The sequence below is a fragment of the Marmota marmota genome, unplaced genomic scaffold (genome assembly GCF_001458135.2).
Source record: "Marmota marmota marmota unplaced genomic scaffold, marMar, whole genome shotgun sequence".
NCBI classification, from domain to species: Eukaryota; Metazoa; Chordata; class Mammalia; order Rodentia; family Sciuridae; genus Marmota; species Marmota marmota.
The window spans coordinates 5,982,443-6,001,900 of NW_026000079.1; the positions used below are offsets into that span (position 1 = coordinate 5,982,443).

At 44.7% G+C, this 19,458-nt stretch overlaps 2 protein-coding genes across 3 annotated transcripts in view; one reads left to right on the top strand and one right to left on the bottom strand.

Moving 5' to 3' along the window:
- The window catches only part of Pip5k1a (phosphatidylinositol-4-phosphate 5-kinase type 1 alpha), a 46,054-nt gene extending 39,982 nt beyond the window's left edge, over positions 1–6,072 (bottom strand). For both annotated transcript variants that reach the window (XM_015502946.2, XM_015502945.2), the window contains exon 1: positions 5,558–6,072. In XM_015502946.2, coding sequence (XP_015358432.1) covers positions 5,558–5,639 — 82 coding nt within the window. In that variant the 5' untranslated portion in view covers positions 5,640–6,072. The remainder of the gene's footprint in view (positions 1–5,557) is intronic.
- Positions 6,073–11,050: 4,978 nt separating this feature from the next.
- The window catches only part of Vps72 (vacuolar protein sorting 72 homolog), a 13,142-nt gene continuing 4,734 nt past the window's right edge, over positions 11,051–19,458 (top strand). The window contains exons 1-4 of the mRNA XM_015502947.2: positions 11,051–11,253; positions 17,617–17,769; positions 17,944–18,058; positions 18,464–18,640. Coding sequence (XP_015358433.1) covers positions 11,137–11,253; positions 17,617–17,769; positions 17,944–18,058; positions 18,464–18,640 — 562 coding nt within the window. The 5' untranslated portion in view covers positions 11,051–11,136. The remainder of the gene's footprint in view (positions 11,254–17,616; positions 17,770–17,943; positions 18,059–18,463; positions 18,641–19,458) is intronic.

Here is a 19,458-nt window from a genome sequence, read left to right on the forward strand (position 1 = left end):
ACTTCGCGCTGGGTTTAGAACACAGAAAACAGAGATTCCCTCTGGCTATCAGGAAACAGCATGCTTCCTGAAATACACTTTTATTCTTGGTCATGAACTATGTCCAGCACAAAGAGAAAAAAGATACTGCTCATTTTGCTCTTCTTGTTTCTGCCGCCTTTTTCTTTTTGTTCTTTTTAAAAATAAGTGTTAGCTGTTGTTAATTTAATGACCAACATCTTTTTTAAAAAAATGTTTATTAGTTGTTGACAGACCTTATTATTTATATGTAGTGTTGAGAATTGAACCCAGTGCCTCACACATGTTAGGCAAGCTCTCTACCACTGAGCCACAACCCCAGCCCCATTGTTGCCTTCTTTAGGTCAAGTAATACCCCAAAATTCTAGAAGAGAAAATATCCAACTTAAAGGATAAAAAACACCTTTACTCTTTTCAGTTCTGCCTCTGGTCTAGTGTTATGGTAGTTCACTCCACAGGCTAGTTTCCATTATATTATCAAAGAAAAGCAGGCAAATAAAATATTTAAGCTACTACCTAGCACACATTTGAGCAAAAGTATTAATCAGAAGAGCTCATATTCACAAGTAAAACATACTATTTTGATACTCAAAGCTAACTTGCAAGTACATTTTACCAATTAATCTCTGATGCTGGATACCTATAAGACTAGTTAATTATATCTGATGCTAAGCTTGAGTGGTTCTAGCAAAAAGCTGTAATCCCAGCTACTCCAGGCTGAGGCAGGAGACTCCCTTAAACCCAGGAGTTAAAGGCCTCCCTGGAAAATATAGAGACCTGCTTCAAACACAAATAAAGAATTCTGATGGCTACAAAATGGCGTACAAGTATATACAAAGAACAGAGACAAAAAAACATACAAAAAAACTCTACCACTCAAATTACTAGATTATGGCCGTTTACTAGAACAAAGCCACCAGAACAAAGAACTCATGAGACTGGCCCCACTATAAAGATCTCAAGCAAAAAGCTTTAATTCTGTGACCTATGGAGTTTCCCCTCTGCAGTTAAGGGTGGGGGGGGGGGCCGGGGGATGAAGGAAACAATTGTAAAAGTTACCCCCAAAATAATTTGTGCTCCTGCTAAAAATTGAAACTACTTTTTTTTGGTCCTGGAATTGAAACCTAAGGACACTTTATCTACTAAGCNGAAGTTAAACTAGCCAGGGCTGTAATCCCAGGACCCATGTCTGTAACCCCAGGGTTTTGGGAGGCTGAGATAGGAGGATAGCAAATTCAAGGTCAACCCTCAGCAACTCAACAAGGATCTAAGCAACTTAGTGAAGTCCTGTCGCAAAAAAAAAAAAAAAAAAAAAAGGACTGGGATGTAATTCAGTGGTAAATCTCCAGTACTTAAAAAAAAAAAAAAAGTTAAATAGAGATAAGGAAACACTTCAGATAAAGTCTCTGAACACTGGTGTGATAGATAGTCTCACTGTCAACAGCACCACATCAGTGCTGATTTTATTAAGTAGTACCATAGTTCAAATAATAAGGATGATAAAAGGACAGAATACATTTTCTTTACACACCAAGCAGCTGAGGCTAGACAGCAAACTCCATCACCTTTAACAACCAAAGTATAAGAACAAGCAAAAGATAATTTCTGCTTTAAGATGCTACACAGTTAACATCACCCCTCCCCAGTTAACTCCAATGGATGTTAAGCATCTCCTAGAGCTTATAGTTTGCTCTTCACTCCGTATTTCATTTGTCAGCAGTATAAAAGACCAGCTCTAGTTTAATGGTAAAACAATATAGTTAGGGGTTTCCTATTGGCAGGAAACTACTCTTCAAAATAACCTCTTCATCCTAATTTGAATGATAAAAATGATTATCTAAAACAGTAAATCTGTCTCTAAACTGGGACATTATTTTTTATCCATTTTCAAAACTGCCAGAGGAGCTTATGTTTAGAATTGTAGAGTTTCACCAAAATTTAAGTAAAGTTCAGCTAAACATCTAAGAACAATAAATTGGTTTTATGATGGTTGAAACTCACCCTGAATTTCTACAAGGTTAGCCTTCTCTCTTTTTAACAATTTAGGAAACTGAAAACCATCATTTGTTCCTACCAAGCTCCTAATTCCCTGGTACCATCCAGAGAAGAGCTCTCCTACCATTACAAACCCTTTCTACATTAGGCTTTTCTGCATCAAAATCGAATATCTTATCCTTGGGCGTGTGTGTGTGTGTGTGTGTGTGTGTGTGTGAGAGAGAGAGTGTGTGAGTGAGAGAGAGAGAGAGAGACAGACAGACAGACATAGACACCAGTGATCCTACTTGGGACTAGCCTTAATCCCAGGATTTTGGGTGTCTTAAGGCAAGAGGACAGCAAGTTTGAGGCCAGCCTCAAAACTTAGCAAGACCACCTCAAAATAAAAAATAAGAAAGGCTGGGGTTGTACCTCAGTTGTAGAGAACCATGGTTTTGCTCCCCAGTACTGGGAAGAAAAGGGGTGGGGGGAGTCCAAAAAGTAATCTCTAATCTGTGACTTTTTTTTTAATATTTACTTTTTAGTTGTAGTTGGACACAATACTTTATTTTTACGTGGTGCTGAGGATCAAACCCAGGGCCTCACACATGCTAGGCAAGTGCTCTACCACTGAGCCATAACCCCAGCCCATAATCTGTGACTATTTTTAACTTAAGACATTTTTGAACCTTGACTTCACATATGAAAACAGTAAAATCAAGCAAGTATAAAGTCAATTGAGCCTAATAGTTGACTTTCTGGAGAAAACTGAAGAGCATTTATACAATCTGTAATATTAGCTGCTAGCCCTAAGATCTGTCAGAAAACAAAAACCTATAAAAATATCAAATCATAATAATTAAAATAGATATTAGAATTAACTAGGAGTAGAAATGCAAAAGAGAGATGATTTATCAAAAAATGACAAATATTTTCTTGTTACTCCAGAATCTGTCTACCTGGGAAGGTACTTCTATGAGATGATGCCAAATTGAAACCTGGAATATAAACACGCTGCTCTTACTATTAAGCTTCTAACAAAGACTACCTACTTGATAGTTGAGAAGTTTGCTTAAAAAACACATTCAATCATTCCTCTTTCTGATTTGGAGAGTATGGGGAGAAGGTTTTTATATTAAGGAACTACTATATATTAAAAACAGCAACAAAAAGCTGGGCCTAGTGGTGCATGCCTGTCCAGAGACTCAGGAGGCTGAGACAGGACCATAGCAAGTTCAAGATGAGCTTCTGCAACTAAGGGAGATAAAAATAAAAAGGGGGGCTGGGGTTGTGACTCAGTGGTAGAGCACATGTCTAGCACATGTGAGGCACTGGGTTCGATCCTTAGCACCACATAAAAATAAATAAAATAAAGGTATTGTGTGATTTTAAAACAATAATAAATTAAAAAAATAAAAATAAAAAGGGCTGGGGATGCAGCTCAGTGATAAAGTGTCCTGGGTTAACTCCCAATACTAAAAAACAAATCCTTGGACTTTGCTTTATTCTTTTCACATTTAGAATGCTATATGACTTGTTCTGGTCCTCTAATGCTTTTACAGGAAAAGCAAAAATCACTTTTCAAAAAACTAAGAATAGATCTTGGCACAGTGGTATATGCCTGTAATTACACCTACTTGGTAGGCTGAGATAGAAGGATTGCAAGTTAGAGGCCAGCCTCAGTGATTTAGCAAGGCCCTAAGCAATTTACTGAGACCCTGTCTCAAAAATTTAAAAGGCTGGGGATGGGGGATGGGGACTGGGGTTGTGGCTCAGTGGTAAAGCACTCTCCTAGCATGTGTGAGGCCCTGGGTTTGAACCTGAGTACCACATAAAAATAAATGAATAAAACAAAGGTACTGTGTCCAACTACAACTTAAAAAAAAAAAAGCTGGGGATGTAGTTCAGTGGTAAAACAACCATAGGTTCATGCCCCAGAACCCATGCTAGGCAAGTGCTGGCCTCAAACTTGTGATCCTCCTGCCTTAGCCTCCCAAGACAAAGCTTGGGAGGCTCCAAAAAATAGATAGATAGATAGACAGACAGACAGACAGATAAGCAAGATGGGCACCATGGGGCACAGAAACTGGGGAGGCTGAGGCAGGAGGATGGTGAGTTCAAAGCCAGCCTCAAGCAAAAAAGCAAAAAGCTAACTCACTGAGACCCTGTCTCTAAAAATAAAATACAAAATAGGGCTGGGGATGTGGCTCAGTGGTTGAGTGCCCCCCCCCCCCAGTTCAATCTCCAAAATAAGACTCCCCCCAAAAAAAATCCAAAATAAAAAAAAAATAAATTAAAAAGGCTTAATATGTAGCTGGGTGATAAAAATGCCCCTTGGCTCATGCCACACACAAAACAAAACACAACACTAAAAATAGATATACATAAATAAAACTGCATCTTACAAGGTAACTGTGACTACATATTCTCTCATTTTAGCTGGAATGTTTAAGGTGGAACCCTCTATTTAGCAGATTCAAAACAGCAAGGATGCAATTCCAGGCCTAAGATAATGTCAACAAAATCTCAACTAAAGCATCCAACATCCAAGCCTCTCCTGTTCACAGTGTAGAGGCAACAGTCATCTGGGATATGAGACATTTCTAATAGAAGTTCCAGAACGGTTTCTGACTCACCCCCCCATACACACATTTTCCCTCCTACACACAATCTGTTTCTTCTAGGCGTTCTCAGCTCTCTTAATCTTCATTAGTTTCTAACTACTCTCTGTATCGCTGGGTTCCGTTCTCCAATTTCCGGATGCATCCAGCATCCCTCCAGTCTCTTCCCATTATGTAATAGTCCCCCATAGCACTTAGAGCCATCCCCCACTTTTCTTTCCTTCCCGGGCCCAACTCCAAACATCCCTTCCCTCAGGCTCTACTGGAATTCAAGACTCCATTTCATCTTCTCCGTCTGTTTTCAGGATCTTTTGACACGAATTCTCCACATTATTTAGGTTCTCTTCAAAACTTCTAATTCCTTCCCAGAGTAGGGCAGGCCAGGGATGGAAGTCACGGAGGGAGTTTGGGAAAATATGTGCGCGTGTCTGCGCGGGCGGGGGCGGGGAGCAGCGAGAAGCAATGACGCACCAAGGGGAGTCGAAGACCGCTCCAGGAACTCCCACTCCCAACAAACCCAGCCTCCGACTCCGCCGACTCCAAGGGTCCTGAGACGCGGCGGCGTCCAAGCCCCACGTCTCTTCAACGTTCTGACCCAACTAACTGCACAATCGACGAGGGCTCCACCTGCCTCGCACACCGACTCCTCTCGTTAAGCCTCCCAGAGTTTCCTGCCTACCCCCACCTTCCGTATCCACCCCTCCGCCTGGAAGCCCCCCACTCGATCTCTGGGACAGTCACCATGGTGGACAGCTTCCCTCCTCTCGGTTAAGCTCACCCTTTTCGCGGACTCCCTGCCCACTCAGAAACCCCTACTGAGAGCCAGGCTTCGGACCTTCCCGGAACCCCTCGGACCTTCCGGCTACAGGTGCCCGGCCGAGTCTCGCTCTACCTCCGACCGCACAGTCCGCACCACCACTCCGCCCACGCCCCGCCTGGCTTACCTGAGGCCGAGTTACTCAAAGGGACCCCGGGATCAAAGGATGAAAATCCGACCGCCGACTGCCCGGAGGAGGCCGACGCCATCTTGGCAGCCCCCTCCCCCTCAGCGGCCTCGCTCCTTCAGTCGGGCTCTTCCTCTTCTCGGAATCGAATCTTCCCCACGTCTCTCCACAGAACTCACGTTTTGCGGACCGCCCTCCCGCCCCCTCTGGGGCCTCTCTCAGACGCGTCCGGCTAGCTCTTGGACCAGTTCAGGGCCGAACCATTCGCCGGCCATGGGGAAGAACTCCCGGCTCGCTGTCCCCTCCGCAACTTTAATCGCTCTCCACAGGAGCGATTTTCTGCTCTCACAAAGGAGTAGGCTCAAGCCGGAGGCCTGGACCCCGCGTCCGGACCTAACCTCACCCAAAAGGAAAATAAGGCATTTACTTCCAAAAGCAGTCCCAGAGGCGAGAACGCCCCCCCCCTTCCCTCCTCCCTAGCCGCAGCCTGTTTATCGCCCAACCGCAGGGCTCCACTCCTAGATGGCCAAGGGGGGTGGGAAGAGGCTGTGCGCATGCGCCCGACCTGCTGCCTCAGGGTTCCACCCACTGAATGGGAGGGGAAACAAAACCAATCGGAAGGCTGCTGATGGTCACGTGAGGAGTGTTCCTCACACCCTAACAAATCCAGGAGTAGAAGACTGGCGAGCAGCTAGGCGGCGGACCGTCCCTACAGTGGCTCGGTAAGTCAACTTTGAAGCGGCTCTTTGAAAGGACTTGGGTTTTGCGTGCTGTAAACTCTGAAAAAGTCAGCTTGGGCCGTCCCTCTCAAGTTCACAGCCCAGTAAAGAACAGCGGAAGCGCTGGCACCAAGTCAGAGACGTTAAGCCGTCGAATATACTAAACATCACATGCCACCAAGAACTCTTCCCAGCCCTTTTTCGGTTTTACGACCTTGTTTAATATATGTCTTACCTTCCTCCGAAAGACGTTAGAAATAGATCTGTTTTGTTTGCGTCCAACTCAAAGTTGGGCACAGTGTCGGAGTTCAGTAAATATTGGTGAATGAATCATTGAAGACCTGTAAATAGAGAAAAAGAAAAAGAAAAGAAAAAAACACGGAAGGTGATGAGACCGAATCACAAAGCTTCCCGTGATCCAAAGTCTTTAGCCTCCAACTTTCAATTAGGTATGCCCCAAAGGACATTCGATATACCAAAATCCCCCCCCCCTCCTAATCTAGTCTAATTCTAATTGAATTAACTGCTCCGCTTTAACAAAAAACCCTGGAGGGTGTGGACCCTGGTGGTGAGCTGAAGACCTGATCACACCAAGCCCCTGGAGAGCAAGGGATGTTTGGTTCACTCTTTTGACCCGTGACTTTGAACGGAGTATTGCTCAGCAACTCGTTGTGGAATGAATAAATGAAGAGGAATGGGAAAATCCTCAAGTTTTGTAGCCCCCAATGTCTTGTGGGTCCTCCAAAGGGAACATAGGACAGGAACGTCCAAAGACTATCCTTTACTCATTTACATCAGCTTCATCGAGATATAAAATACTTGTTTTCTTGCTGCCACCTGCTGGATTATTTGTCTTCTAGGTACTGAAGGTAAACAAACATCAACCGATTGGGATTACTATTCAATACTGTTTAGTACTGAAGTATTTTAAGATGGCCTATACCTATACTCTCCACCCAACTAAACATACAACTAGACAGCTTGGACACAGGATTTGACTCACAGGTATGCAGTAAACAAATATCAAACAGAAAAAGTATTTAAGAAAAAAAATATATCAATTGAATAAATTATCCTTGTTTTCAGAAAAGACATGCATTTACTTCCATTTCCTGAGTTACTTTAAGAACCAACTGGTGTGGGATAAGGTATAGTTCAGTTGGTAGAGGACTTAACCTGGTATGTGCCAGGTCCTGGGTTCCAAACCCAGCACCGCAAAAAAACAAAAACACCCCCCACCCCACTCCACCCCCCAAAATAAACCTCAGTGTAGAGGTAAAGCTGTTTAGAAATAAACCAATAAATTCCTGAATGAACAAAGACAGTTAAACAGGAATCTTATCTCTGAGAGTTGATCTATGAATTTGATTTAAGCCCACCTGAAAGAAGAAATCTCTAATTTATAGATTCTTAGAGATCTTTATTCCTACCTTTTTTGCCAGAAGATTACTATTTCACCTGCCACCTTGTTATGTCAGTCTGCTTACCTGTTTGACTCCCTTATGAGACTTAACTTTTCAGGTCAAAGACTACATCTTATCCATTTTTATATCTCAAGCATCTAGACTAGTGCCTGGTACAGAGTAAGTGCCTAATAAATGTTTACTAAATGTCCTAATAAGTGACTGAATGAACGTAAAATCCAAAAGTCAAGTTAGGAATGTTGAAAAGGCAGGTATTTTCCAACTTGTACCCCTCAATCTTGTTTCTGTCCCCCTTCCCACTTAACCCCTGGGTGCCCCATGAGTCATAGAGCCATTCTCCTCTAGTAACATTCCTGGCATAGCAGAACTGGGGTGACATGATGTGGCAGGGTGTGGAAGCAGAGGCAGAACAGTACATGTTGGCTTGGTGCCCCTAAGGAAATGAAAAAGGGAGTTCACCAATACATACTCTGGGAAGGAAGGCAATTTGGTGACCTCAAAACATGTCCACATATTCAGACTTGAACACATCTGAGTATACACCCACAGCTTCATTAAATCATCTTTTGGGGGGCTAAGGATACATAGCTCAGTGGTAGAACATTTGACTGTGATGCACAAAGCCCTAGTACCACACCCAAAAAAAGTCCTTCAAGTCTTATACCAGCTTTTTAGATCAGAATAAAGGGCCTGGGAACTGGCAAGGGCAAGAATAGGAGGATGGGTACCAGACAGGCATGGTAGATAATGCTTGTAATTCCAGCTATTTGAGAGGCTGAGGCAGGAGGACTGCAAATTTGAGGCCAACCTGAGAAACCTGGCAAGACCCCATGGTAGGGGAAGAATGGGTACCTTATTCATTCATTCATTCATTCATTGATCAATTCATTCAAGTAACATAATTTAGTCCCAGCTATATCATATAGCCCATGTACTAAGAGAGTCCCTAGTATACAGATGAAGATAAAGCCACTGCCCTCAAAAAGATCACAGACTAATAAGGGGGATAGATACATAAGTCATTAGAATAAAATGAAATAGGTGCCATCATAGAGGCATACAAGTGCTATGGTTTCATATATTCAGAATAAAAAATGAGAACAGAAGTGACACAGTGTCTTGATAAATACCACAGTCTATTTGAGATTGAAACAATTCCAAAATCATGCCTTCCCTAGGAGGCATGATTTCCACGGCTATGGAAACTGCCTGGAAAGAGAGGAATGAGTGTTCAGGAAGACTTCACTCTACTATAAAATTAAAATTATGCCAGACAAAAAGGAAAGGATTTCTAGGAGAAAAACCTCTAGGTCATCATCCAGGGATGACAGAGAATTGGGTGATAGGGAAATAATGCTTAAATAGGATGATGAGGCAGGAGGTGAGGTTAGAAAGACAGGGAGAGGCTAAATTATGAAGGATCTTAAATGTCATGCTAATAGTAATCTTCTACGAAACGTTTATTATGTCTTTACTAAACACCGTGCTAAAGACTTTACAAGGATTATATCTCTTAATCTTTTCAATAATCTTTAAAAGGTAGATATTATTATTAGTCCTGAAATGCAAAAGAACCACAGTAATGCCATTTTATTCTGACCTTACTCCATTTTATGCTTGCTTAAAATGTTTTCTTTTCAGCCTCCTGACAGCTGTATCTATGTTAACAATACATTAGTATCTTCCCACGGCCCTGACGTATAACAAAAATAACTATGAAATGTATAATCAAAACAATTCTCCGGCTGGGGTTGTGGCTCAGGGGTAGAGCGCTCACCTCGCACGTGCAAGACCCTGGGTTCGATCCTCAGCACCACATAAAAATAAATAAGTGAAATAAAGGTATTGTGTCCAACTACAACTAAAAAAATAAATATTTAAAAAAACCAATTCTCACATGTAATCAAAATATCTGTCTCAACAAGGTCTTTCCCACGTACATCTGGCTCAACTGTCCTTGTGGTTTTTCCCTTTATAAACTCTATGCTTCCAAAATTCAAGTGCTGCGAGTTCTAGAGGCGACACCTGTTCCCAGTCGCTTACCTGACTTTCTGATTTAAAGGACTTTTTTTTTCCCCTTTCAGTTTGGCTCGATAAGTGTGGTGGTCTGTTAATTCTCACTCACACAGTAACAGTCTCATTTTGCAGATGAGAAAACATATTCAGAGAAGTAAAACTATTTGTACAGTCACATAGGTAGAAAACCTTCCAGCTCAGACGCAAACTGGTCTGTCTAGTTCTAAGGCTGTGTACTGAACCATAATACTGTGCTTTCTGCTTATCCTGTAGATGATGGGGAGACATTAAAATTTTTCAAAGAGAGGAGTGACAAAGTCTTGAGTTTTTATAAAGATTCCAACTGGCAAAATGAACAACGGGCTGCAGCAGAGGAAGACCGACCTCTTAAAATCAAAAATAAAATTTAAAAAAAAGAGGGGGGCGCGCTGGAGGGTTCAATCCCCGGTACAAAAACAACAACAACAAACTAGACGTAGGGTAGCGAGGGTCCTGGTGTCACTAAGCAAGCCAGGTCAGAGGCCTTGGAAGCTCTTCGCTAGAGTGGGTGGAGCTGATGAGTAAAAATGGTTTAGAGGCGGGACTGAGGNGGGGGGGGGGGGGGGGGGGGGGGGGGGGGGGGGGGGGGGGGGGGGGGGGGGGGGGGGGGGGGGGGGGGGGGGGGGGGGGGGGGGGGGGGGGGGGGGGGGGGGGGGGGGGGGGGGGGGGGGGGGGGGGGGGGGGGGGGGGGGGGGGGGGGGGGGGGGGGGGGGGGGGGGGGGGGGGGGGGGGGGGGGGGGGGGGGGGGGGGGGGGGGGGGGGGGGGGGGGGGGGGGGGGGGGGGGGGGGGGGGGGGGGGGGGGGGGGGGGGGGGGGGGGGGGGGGGGGGGGGGGGGGGGGGGGGGGGGGGGGGGGGGGGGGGGGGGGGGGGGGGGGGGGGGGGGGGGGGGGGGGGGGGGGGGGGGGGGGGGGGGGGGGGGGGGGGGGGGGGGGGGGGGGGGGGGGGGGGGGGGGGGGGGGGGGGGGGGGGGGGGGGGGGGGGGGGGGGGGGGGGGGGGGGGGGGGGGGGGGGGGGGGGGGGGGGGGGGGGGGGGGGGGGGGGGGGGGGGGGGGGGGGGGGGGGGGGGGGGGGGGGGGGGGGGGGGGGGGGGGGGGGGGGGGGGGGGGGGGGGGGGGGGGGGGGGGGGGGGGGGGGGGGGGGGGGGGGGGGGGGGGGGGGGGGGGGGGGGGGGGGGGGGGGGGGGGGGGGGGGGGGGGGGGGGGGGGGGGGGGGGGGGGGGGGGGGGGGGGGGGGGGTGCACTCGACGCTCTGCTGCATCTGCCTGCAGACGCCCGACTTCCGTCGTGGGCGGCCGCCCGCAGGTAGTAGTGTCGAGCGCCGAGCTCCAGGAACTGAGCTGAGTGAGCGGGCCCTTGTGGCCGCGCAGTCTCGCTAGGCGACATGAGTTTGGCTGGGGGCCGGGCCCCCCGGAAGACCGCTGGGAACAGGCTTTCTGGGCTTCTGGAGGCAGAGGAAGAAGATGAGTTCTACCAGACGACTTACGGAGGTTTCACTGAGGCAAGAGCCGGGCCTAGGAACTGGGAAGGGAGGAAGCTAAGGGACCCCGGACAAAGGAGGAGGGGGCGGGGAACCCAGAGGACCCCTGAGAGCTGGTGGAAACGCGGGCGCGGGGCGGGGTCAAGGAGGCCTAGAAAGGCCAGCCCTCGACGCGGGGGTGGGTCCGGGACGGAGGAGGCCTCCGCAGGCGTCCCGCGGTCGTGGCGCCTGGGCGCACTGGGACGTCGAGAACCCCAGGCGCGTCGAGGTTAGGCCCCTAGTGTGCACTGCCCGACGGACCGGGAGGGACCCCGGAAAGGGGCCGGGCTCGATAACCCCCTCTTCAGCTTTCAAGTCTCTATGGAAATGTTTTCTTAGATGACCCTTCCTTACCTATCCTAAAAGAGTCCCTCTTCATTTCCTTAGTAGAACATATTTTAAATTTGAAACTTGATTTGGTTTGCTTACTTGTTTTTGCTTTTCCGTTAGATTGTAAACTTTATAAAGTTAGATTTGTTCCCCGTTATACATACAGTGCCTAGATCAGTGTCTGGACTGGGCTGACACTTGTTAAATATATTGACCAAATCTTTCTAATCATTAAATATGTGTCAAGCATCTAGAGCGTGCCATAGGGTGTCTTAGGCTCTAGGGAGACAGTATTAAACAATTCAACCGGCCCAAGCACAATGGCACACAGACTCGGAAGATTGAGGCAGGAGGATCTCAAGTTTGAGACCAACCTCTGCAACTTTGCGAGACCCTTCTCAAAATAAAAAGGGCTGAAGAGCCAGACGGTGGGGCTGAAGCAGGAGGATCACAAGTTCAAAACTAACTTCAACGATTTAGCGAGGCCCTAAGCAACTCAGGAAGACCCCTCTCTAAATAAAATATATAAAAAGGGGTCTGGGATTGTAGCTCAGTGGTAGAGCGAATCCAGAGCACTTGTGAGGCACTGGGTTCTATCCTTAGCACCACATAAAATTAAATAAATAAAAGGTATTGTGTCCATATACAGCTAAAAATATGTATTTTTTTAAAAAGGGGCTGGGGATGTGGCTCAATGGATAAGCACCCATGAGTTTAATCCCTGGTACCAAAAAATAAAGTGGGAAGGGCTGCTAGGAATACCTCAAGGATAGAGTACCCCTGGGTTCATTCCCAAATACATACACAGTCACATACATACATAAATAAAAACTGTCCTGGGGTTGGGAGTATGCCTTAGTGGTAGAGCACTTGCCAATTAGGGTGTAGTGGTGGCACATGCCTATAATCCCAAGAGGCTGAGGCAGGGGGATCACAAGTTGAAGGCTATCTTCAGCAATTTAGCCAGGTCCTAAGCAACTTAGTTAGACTCTGTCTAAAAATAAAAAGGTAAAAAGGATTGGGAATGTAGCTCAATGGTAAAATGCCCCCACCAAAAAAAAGAGCACTTGCCTAGCATGCCAGAAACCCTGGTGATCTGTTAAATATCGCAGACCCCAGTGGGGGAATTGACTAGCTTCACAGCCAATTAAAATACCACGTGATAAGGACTGAAACAAGAGGTAAGCATAGGATGCTGTAATAACTTGTAGGTGCCAGGGTCTTGGTGGGGATAGACATCCCCAAGGAGATGATGTTTCAGCTGAAAACAGTCTAGAAGTAGGCCTTGGCTGGATAAGAAGTGTGGGAGTGGGGACAGTGGGGTTGTCCACAGAAAGAAGTGGGGTAGAATGTATAAAGGTATGGAGATCCTGGTAAGTTCTACTTTCATTTTCCAGGAAAATAGTAATTATTATTATTTTTTTTTTAAGAGAGAGAGAGAGAGAATTTTTTTTATTTTTCAGTTTTCGGCGGACACAACATCTTTGTTTGTATGTGGTGCTGAGGATCGAACCCGGGCCGCAGGCATGCCAGGCGAGCGCGCTACCGCTTGAGCCACATCCCCAGCCCGAGAATAGTAATTAGTAATGCTAAAGGGTAGAATAGTAATTAATAAGGCCTGGGTCAGATTATGTAGGGCCTTGTGAGCTGTGTTAAGGAGTTTGCTCTTTACTTGGAGGACTGAGAAGAGTCATTAAAGTTCTATAAATGCACACCTGTAATCTAAGTGGCTCTGAAGACTGAGGCAGGAGAATCACAAGTTCAAAGCCAGCCTTAGAGCCAGGCACAGTGGCACACTCCTGTAATCCCAGCAGTTTGGGAAGCTGAGGCAGGAGGATGGCGAGTTCAAAGCCAGCCTCAGCAAAAGCGAGGTGCTAAGCAACTCAGACTCTGTCTCTAAATAAAATACACAATAGGGCTGGGCATGTGGCTCAATGGTCAGGTGCCCCTGAGTTCAATCCTGATACCAAAAAAAAAAAAAGCCAGCCTTAGCAATTTAGTGAGGCCCTATCTCAATAAGGGCTGGGGGTACTGAGGTTGTAGCTAAGTGGTAGAGTGCCTGCCTAGCGTGTGTGAGGCACTGGGATCAATCCTCAGTACCACATAAGAGTAAAGTTATTGTGTCTATCTACAACTAAAAAATTTTTAAAAATTAGAAAAAAAAAGGAGTGGGGATGTGGCTCAGTGGTAAAGCACCTTGAGTTCCCTAATACTGGGAGTGAGGAATGATTATGTAATGAGGAAAATAATCTTAAGGGGGCAGTGAAAGTAGAGAAACCATGGAAATATTGGGCGTAATTGTGCAAGCCTATAATCTGAGCGACCGGACGATTCTAAGTTCAAGGCCAGCCTCAACAAGGCGCTAAGCAATTTAGTGAGACTCTTGTCTCAAAAATAAAAGGGCTTAATATGATTAAGTGCCCCTGGGTTCATTCCCCGGTACAGAAACCATGGGACAGGGGCAGAGGGTATAGCTTTCGTAGAGCACTTTCCTAGCATGTCTGAGGCCCTGAGTTGGATCCCTAGCACCAGAGAGGGGAAAATGTTACATGGACAGTAGTGTTCAAGAGAAATTAAGAAAATAGAATCCCCAGGACTTAGTAACTGGGAGTCATTACTGATACAGCACTAATCAAATAGTTTAAAATAGAACATTCTCATCTCTCCTCCAAGGCCTGTTTTCCTATTCCTGTCGTTTTACGAGTCGTTATTTAATATGTACCCTTTAAGCTTCCAAAAAGGATTTAAGGAGGCTTATAATATAAACAAAAAGTAAGAACAGCAAAAATAGAGACAGGTCAGAAGTAATTGTACCAGGAGCCTATGCTAAAATGGTAATAGCAATTGACATTAAATTTAGCTGTGAGCTTCCTGGCAGCCAAAGTCTGAATTTCTTTTTTTAGTAAGAAAGAGGCATACAAGTACTTCAAGAAAGACAACCTTATTCAGCATGAAGGAGAATTTATAATTGCATCCTTATATAAGATATATATAAAGTAATGGGGTTGGGGCTGGGGATGTGGCTCAAGCGGTAGCGCGCTCGCTTGGCATGCGTGCGGCCCGGGTTCGATCCTCAGCACCACATACAAAGATGTTGTATCCGCCGAGAACTAAAAAATAAATATTAAAAAATTCTCTCTCTCTCTCTCTCTCTCTCTCTCTCTCTCTAAAAAAAAAAATAAAGTAATGGGGTTGGTAGATGATATAAAAACACTGCCTTAACTAGCCATGTCTGTCAATGACTCTTGATAAATGCTAAATGAATGGTAGTAAATCCATAATTTAATGAAAACATTTCTAATGGGAAGTTGAGCTACCCTGTGGTGATATGGCTTAATACTAGATTAAGAGCTGAGGGGATTAATGTGTTCCTAGGCTGTCTTTCACAAACATCAGTTTGGAGGAAATGATGGTCATCAGTGCAGGATTGAACTCTGGCTGGTATAGAGTGTCAACCATCTGTGTTATGTGCTTGCTTTGCAACCTGTGTATCAAGATAAGAACAATCTGCATCACTGATTGAAGGGAGATCCACATGTTTGAGTGGTTTCAACCCAGTCGCCCCCCCCCCCCCACTTTATTTCTTTTGTACTGGGGTTGAACCCAGGGCCACTGAGCCACTTCCCCAGCCCTTTTACATTTTTTTTCATTTTGAGACAGGATCTTCCCAAATTGCTGATGCTGGCCTTGAACTTGCAATCCTCCTGCTTCAGTGCCTGAGTCACTGGGATTACAGGAATAATACATATTTTTTATAGGTGTGTGTCACTGCACTTGTCCCAGTTGACTCCCCTTAAGTGACTTTCCCCCCCTTTCTTTCTAGAGTGACTACCATTCTAGCCTTAACCTGTATCACCTCAGGCCTAGGCTGTACTTCAGATTTTCTAGCTTTTACAGCACATCTAACTAACCCTCAGAGCTTTCTGGAACATCTCTTATACACGCCCCTAAATCTTCAGTGGCTTCCCATTATTGATAATAATACCCAAATATTTTTCCATCCCAATACACCTGAGGAATAATACATTTTTTTTTTTTCAGAAAATTTAGTTGATTTCAACAATGATTATCAATACTGCTATAGGTAAGGAGAGGGAGAGGATTAAAAGTCAGTAAGCTGCAGGTTTAAATCATAGTTATTAGCTTGACATTTAATTTTCTCCATAGACCTAATTTGAAATTTTATAGGGCAATCACTGTTGGAAGGAGGTTATGCTAGAGCCAAAGCAACCAGCTAAGGTTTCTTGCCAGAGATAAACCTGGCTTACTTGGGTCTAAATCCTTATTCTGCCAGGCACAGTGGCATGTGCCTATAATCCCAGCAGCTTGGGGAGGGTACTGCAACAGAATTTTGAGTTCTAGGTCGGCCTCAGCAATTTAGCAAGACCCCAAGCAATTCAGTGAGAGAGACCCTGTCTCTAAATAAAATACAAAAAAGAGCTGGGGATGTGGCTCAGGGTGTAAGCACCTCTGGGTTCAATCCCTGGTACCCCCCACCCCCCAAAAAAAATCTTTATTCTGTAAGCACTCTATGTACATTCCTGCTTCTGAACCTTTTTCCATCTTTCCACATGCCTGTGAGTCCCTCTTCCCTCTTGGCTGTCTAAATACTATTTTAAACTATGACTCAAGTTCTTTTCATCCTTTATAGTCTAAATCAAGGTTCAGGGGCAGGGGATGTGACCTAGTGGTAGGGTGCTTGCCTGGCATGTGCAAAACCTTGGGTTCAATTCCCAACATCCACAAAAAATAAAATAAATTCATGGGTCAGTAAACTACAAGTTTTATTCCAAACTGACCCATTCCCTATCTGGCCCTTTACAGAAAAAGTGTTCTGATCTCTGGTTTAAAGGATTGAACTCTAAAGGTTAGATTTGGACCACCAGTCTTCTTTGATCTATAACATTGTATTGCCATTTGGTACTTAATGTTGCTTTGTATTAAAATGTTTTTATTGGGAGGGGCCAAAATCTGAGTAACTGAGAAGCTACACAGTGACAGAGACCCCCACCCAAATAAAAATCCTGAACACAAAACCTGGGTGAGCCCCTTTGTTTGGCAGTATTAGGTACAAGTTATTACACATTGTTACTGGCAGAATTAGTGGAAGAGGAAAATTGGACTCTGCTCTATGCATCTTTTGTCTTTGCTGGTTTTAATCCATATCCTTTCACTATAATAACTTAGTGTAATCAAAAAATATTTTTTTTATGGGCTGGGGATGTGGCTCAAGCAGTAGCGCGCTTGCCTGGCATGCGTGCGGCCCGGGTTCGATCCTCAGCACCACATACAAACAAAGATGTTGTGTCCACCGAAAACTAAAAAATAAATATTAAAAAAATTCTCTCTCTCTCAAAAAAAAAAAATTATGACGATGTCCTGTACTTCACTGGACTATGGGACTATTTTTTGGGGGGAAGAGAGGTACCAGGGATTGAACCCAGGGGCATTTAACCACTGAGCCATAACCCCAGCCCCTTCTTTTTTTTATTTTGAGACAGGGTCTCACTAAGTTACTTGGGGCCTCGCTAAATTGCTAAGGCTGGCTTTGAACTCGTGGTTTTCCTGCCTTGGCCTCCCAAGCCACTGGGATTATAGCCGTGTGCCACTGTGCTCAGCTAGACTATTAGACTCTTGTAGGTAGAGACCAAACCACATTTTTTTTTTTTTTTTTAGTCGTAGATGGCAGAATGCCTTTATTTTATTTGTTTATTTTTTTATGTGGTGCTGAGGATGGAACCCAGTGCCTCACACATGCTAAGTAAACACTCTACCACTGAGCTGCAGCCCCAGCCCAAGGAATTCTGTTCTTTTTTTTTTTAATTCATTTTTTAGTTTTAGATGAACACAATGTCTTTATTTTGTTTTTATATGGTGCTGAGAATCTAACCCAGTTCCTCACAAATGCTAGGTGAGCGCACTATCACTTGAACCACATCCCCAGCCCCAGAAATTCTCTTTTTTATGAAGGGATATTAATAAGTCTATTGCCAGCCACTCTCATTGTGTTCTCAGGAATCTGGAGATGATGAGTATCAAGGGGACCAGTCAGACACAGAGGATGAGGTGGACTCTGACTTTGATATTGATGAAGGGGATGAACCATCCAGTGATGGAGAAACAGAAGAGCCAAGAAGGAAGCGCCGAGTAGTCACTAAAGCCTATAAGGTATAGGAGGAATCTTGGGTTTTTTGGACCTTCATAATCCCTCTTCTCTCCATCATTGGGTCCCAGTGCTCCCCACACTGGTCCCATTTTCTACAATGCTAGTTTGTCTGTTAAGATCCTCATCTTTCTCCTTATCTCTTTGTTCTCTGGTATCTAATTGTAATCTGTGTCCAGGAGCCTCTAAAGAGCTTGAGACCTCGAAAGGTTAGCACCCCAGCTGGTAGCTCTCAGAAGGCCCGAGAAGAGAAGGCGCTGTTGCCACTTGAACTACAGGATGATGGCTCTGACAGTGAGTATGGAAATTTTCAATAGACAAAATTAGAATGTGATGATGCATTATTTTATCAGTGTTAAGTTTACTGAAGTTGATAAGCATACTGTCATGTAAGAAAAATCCTTTTTTTTTTTTTTTTAGGAAATACACACTATTTTTAGGAATAAAGCCCATGATATGTACAGCTTAATTTTCAGATCATTTAGAGAAAACACACACAGAGAATGAAATTAGAATAAAATGGGGCAAAATACTAACAATAGGTAATGTAAATTAAGGAGATACATGGGTGTTTGTACAGTTCTTACAATTTTTTTGTAAGTTTGAAATTATATCCAAGTAAAAAATTTAAAAATATGTAAATAAACAAAGAAGGTAGACGTGACTTCAAAAGATTTCTTCCCATCTGACTTTTTCCAGGTCGGAAGTCCATGCGCCAATCTACAGCTGAACATACACGACAAACATTTCTTCGGGTACAGGAAAGACAGGGCCAGTCCCGGCGGCGTAAGGGGCCCCACTGTGAGAGACCACTGACCCAAGAAGAGCTGCTCAGAGAGGCCAAGATCACAGAAGAGCTCAACTTACGTTCATTGGGTCAGTCTGTAGTTTCAGGGAAAATAGGTAGAGATAGGCTGAGGAGCATAAGAAAAACTTTTGAGACCTGGAGGACCAGAGAACTGTAGAGAGACAGATTTGGGACAAAGGAATCAGAAGACATAAATAAGAATAGGTATTTAAGAGCAAGGGAAAATGCAGTTATGTGGGCTCTGAAGAATAAGGTACATTTAGGTATTTTTATAAAAAATAAAAATTGTATAGAATTAAATTCTAGTTCTAGGGATTGGGAATGTAGGTCACTGGTAAAACATTTGCCTAGCATGCTAGAGCTCCTGGATTTGATCCCATGAACCATACCAAATAGTTCCACTATTCACTTGTATTAAGATTGCAGGCAAATTACTTCTTCATCTTATTTGCTTTTATTTATTTAACTGTTTATTTTAAGTAGTACTAGAGGGCTGGGGTTATGGCTCAGTGGCAGAGCACTTGCCTTGTACATGTGAGACACTTGGTTCAATCCTCAGTCCATGTATAACTAAAAAAAATAAACAAGTATTCCTGGAGATTGAACCCAGAGGCATTCTACCACTGAGCTATATCCCTGGCCCTTTTTTTTTTTTCAATTTTGAGACAGGGTCTTGCTAAGTTGCCCAGATTGGCCTTGAACTTGTGACTGTCCTGCCTTAAGCTTCTCAAGTAGCTGGAGTAACAGGTGTGCACCACCACACCAGCCACCATCTTGCTTGCTATCTTTGTTCACAAAATGGGATAATAATAATAATGCCTCTTTAATGATAATCATGAGAATGGAAAATCAGGGTTAGTCTTTTTTTTTTTTTTTTTTTTTTTTA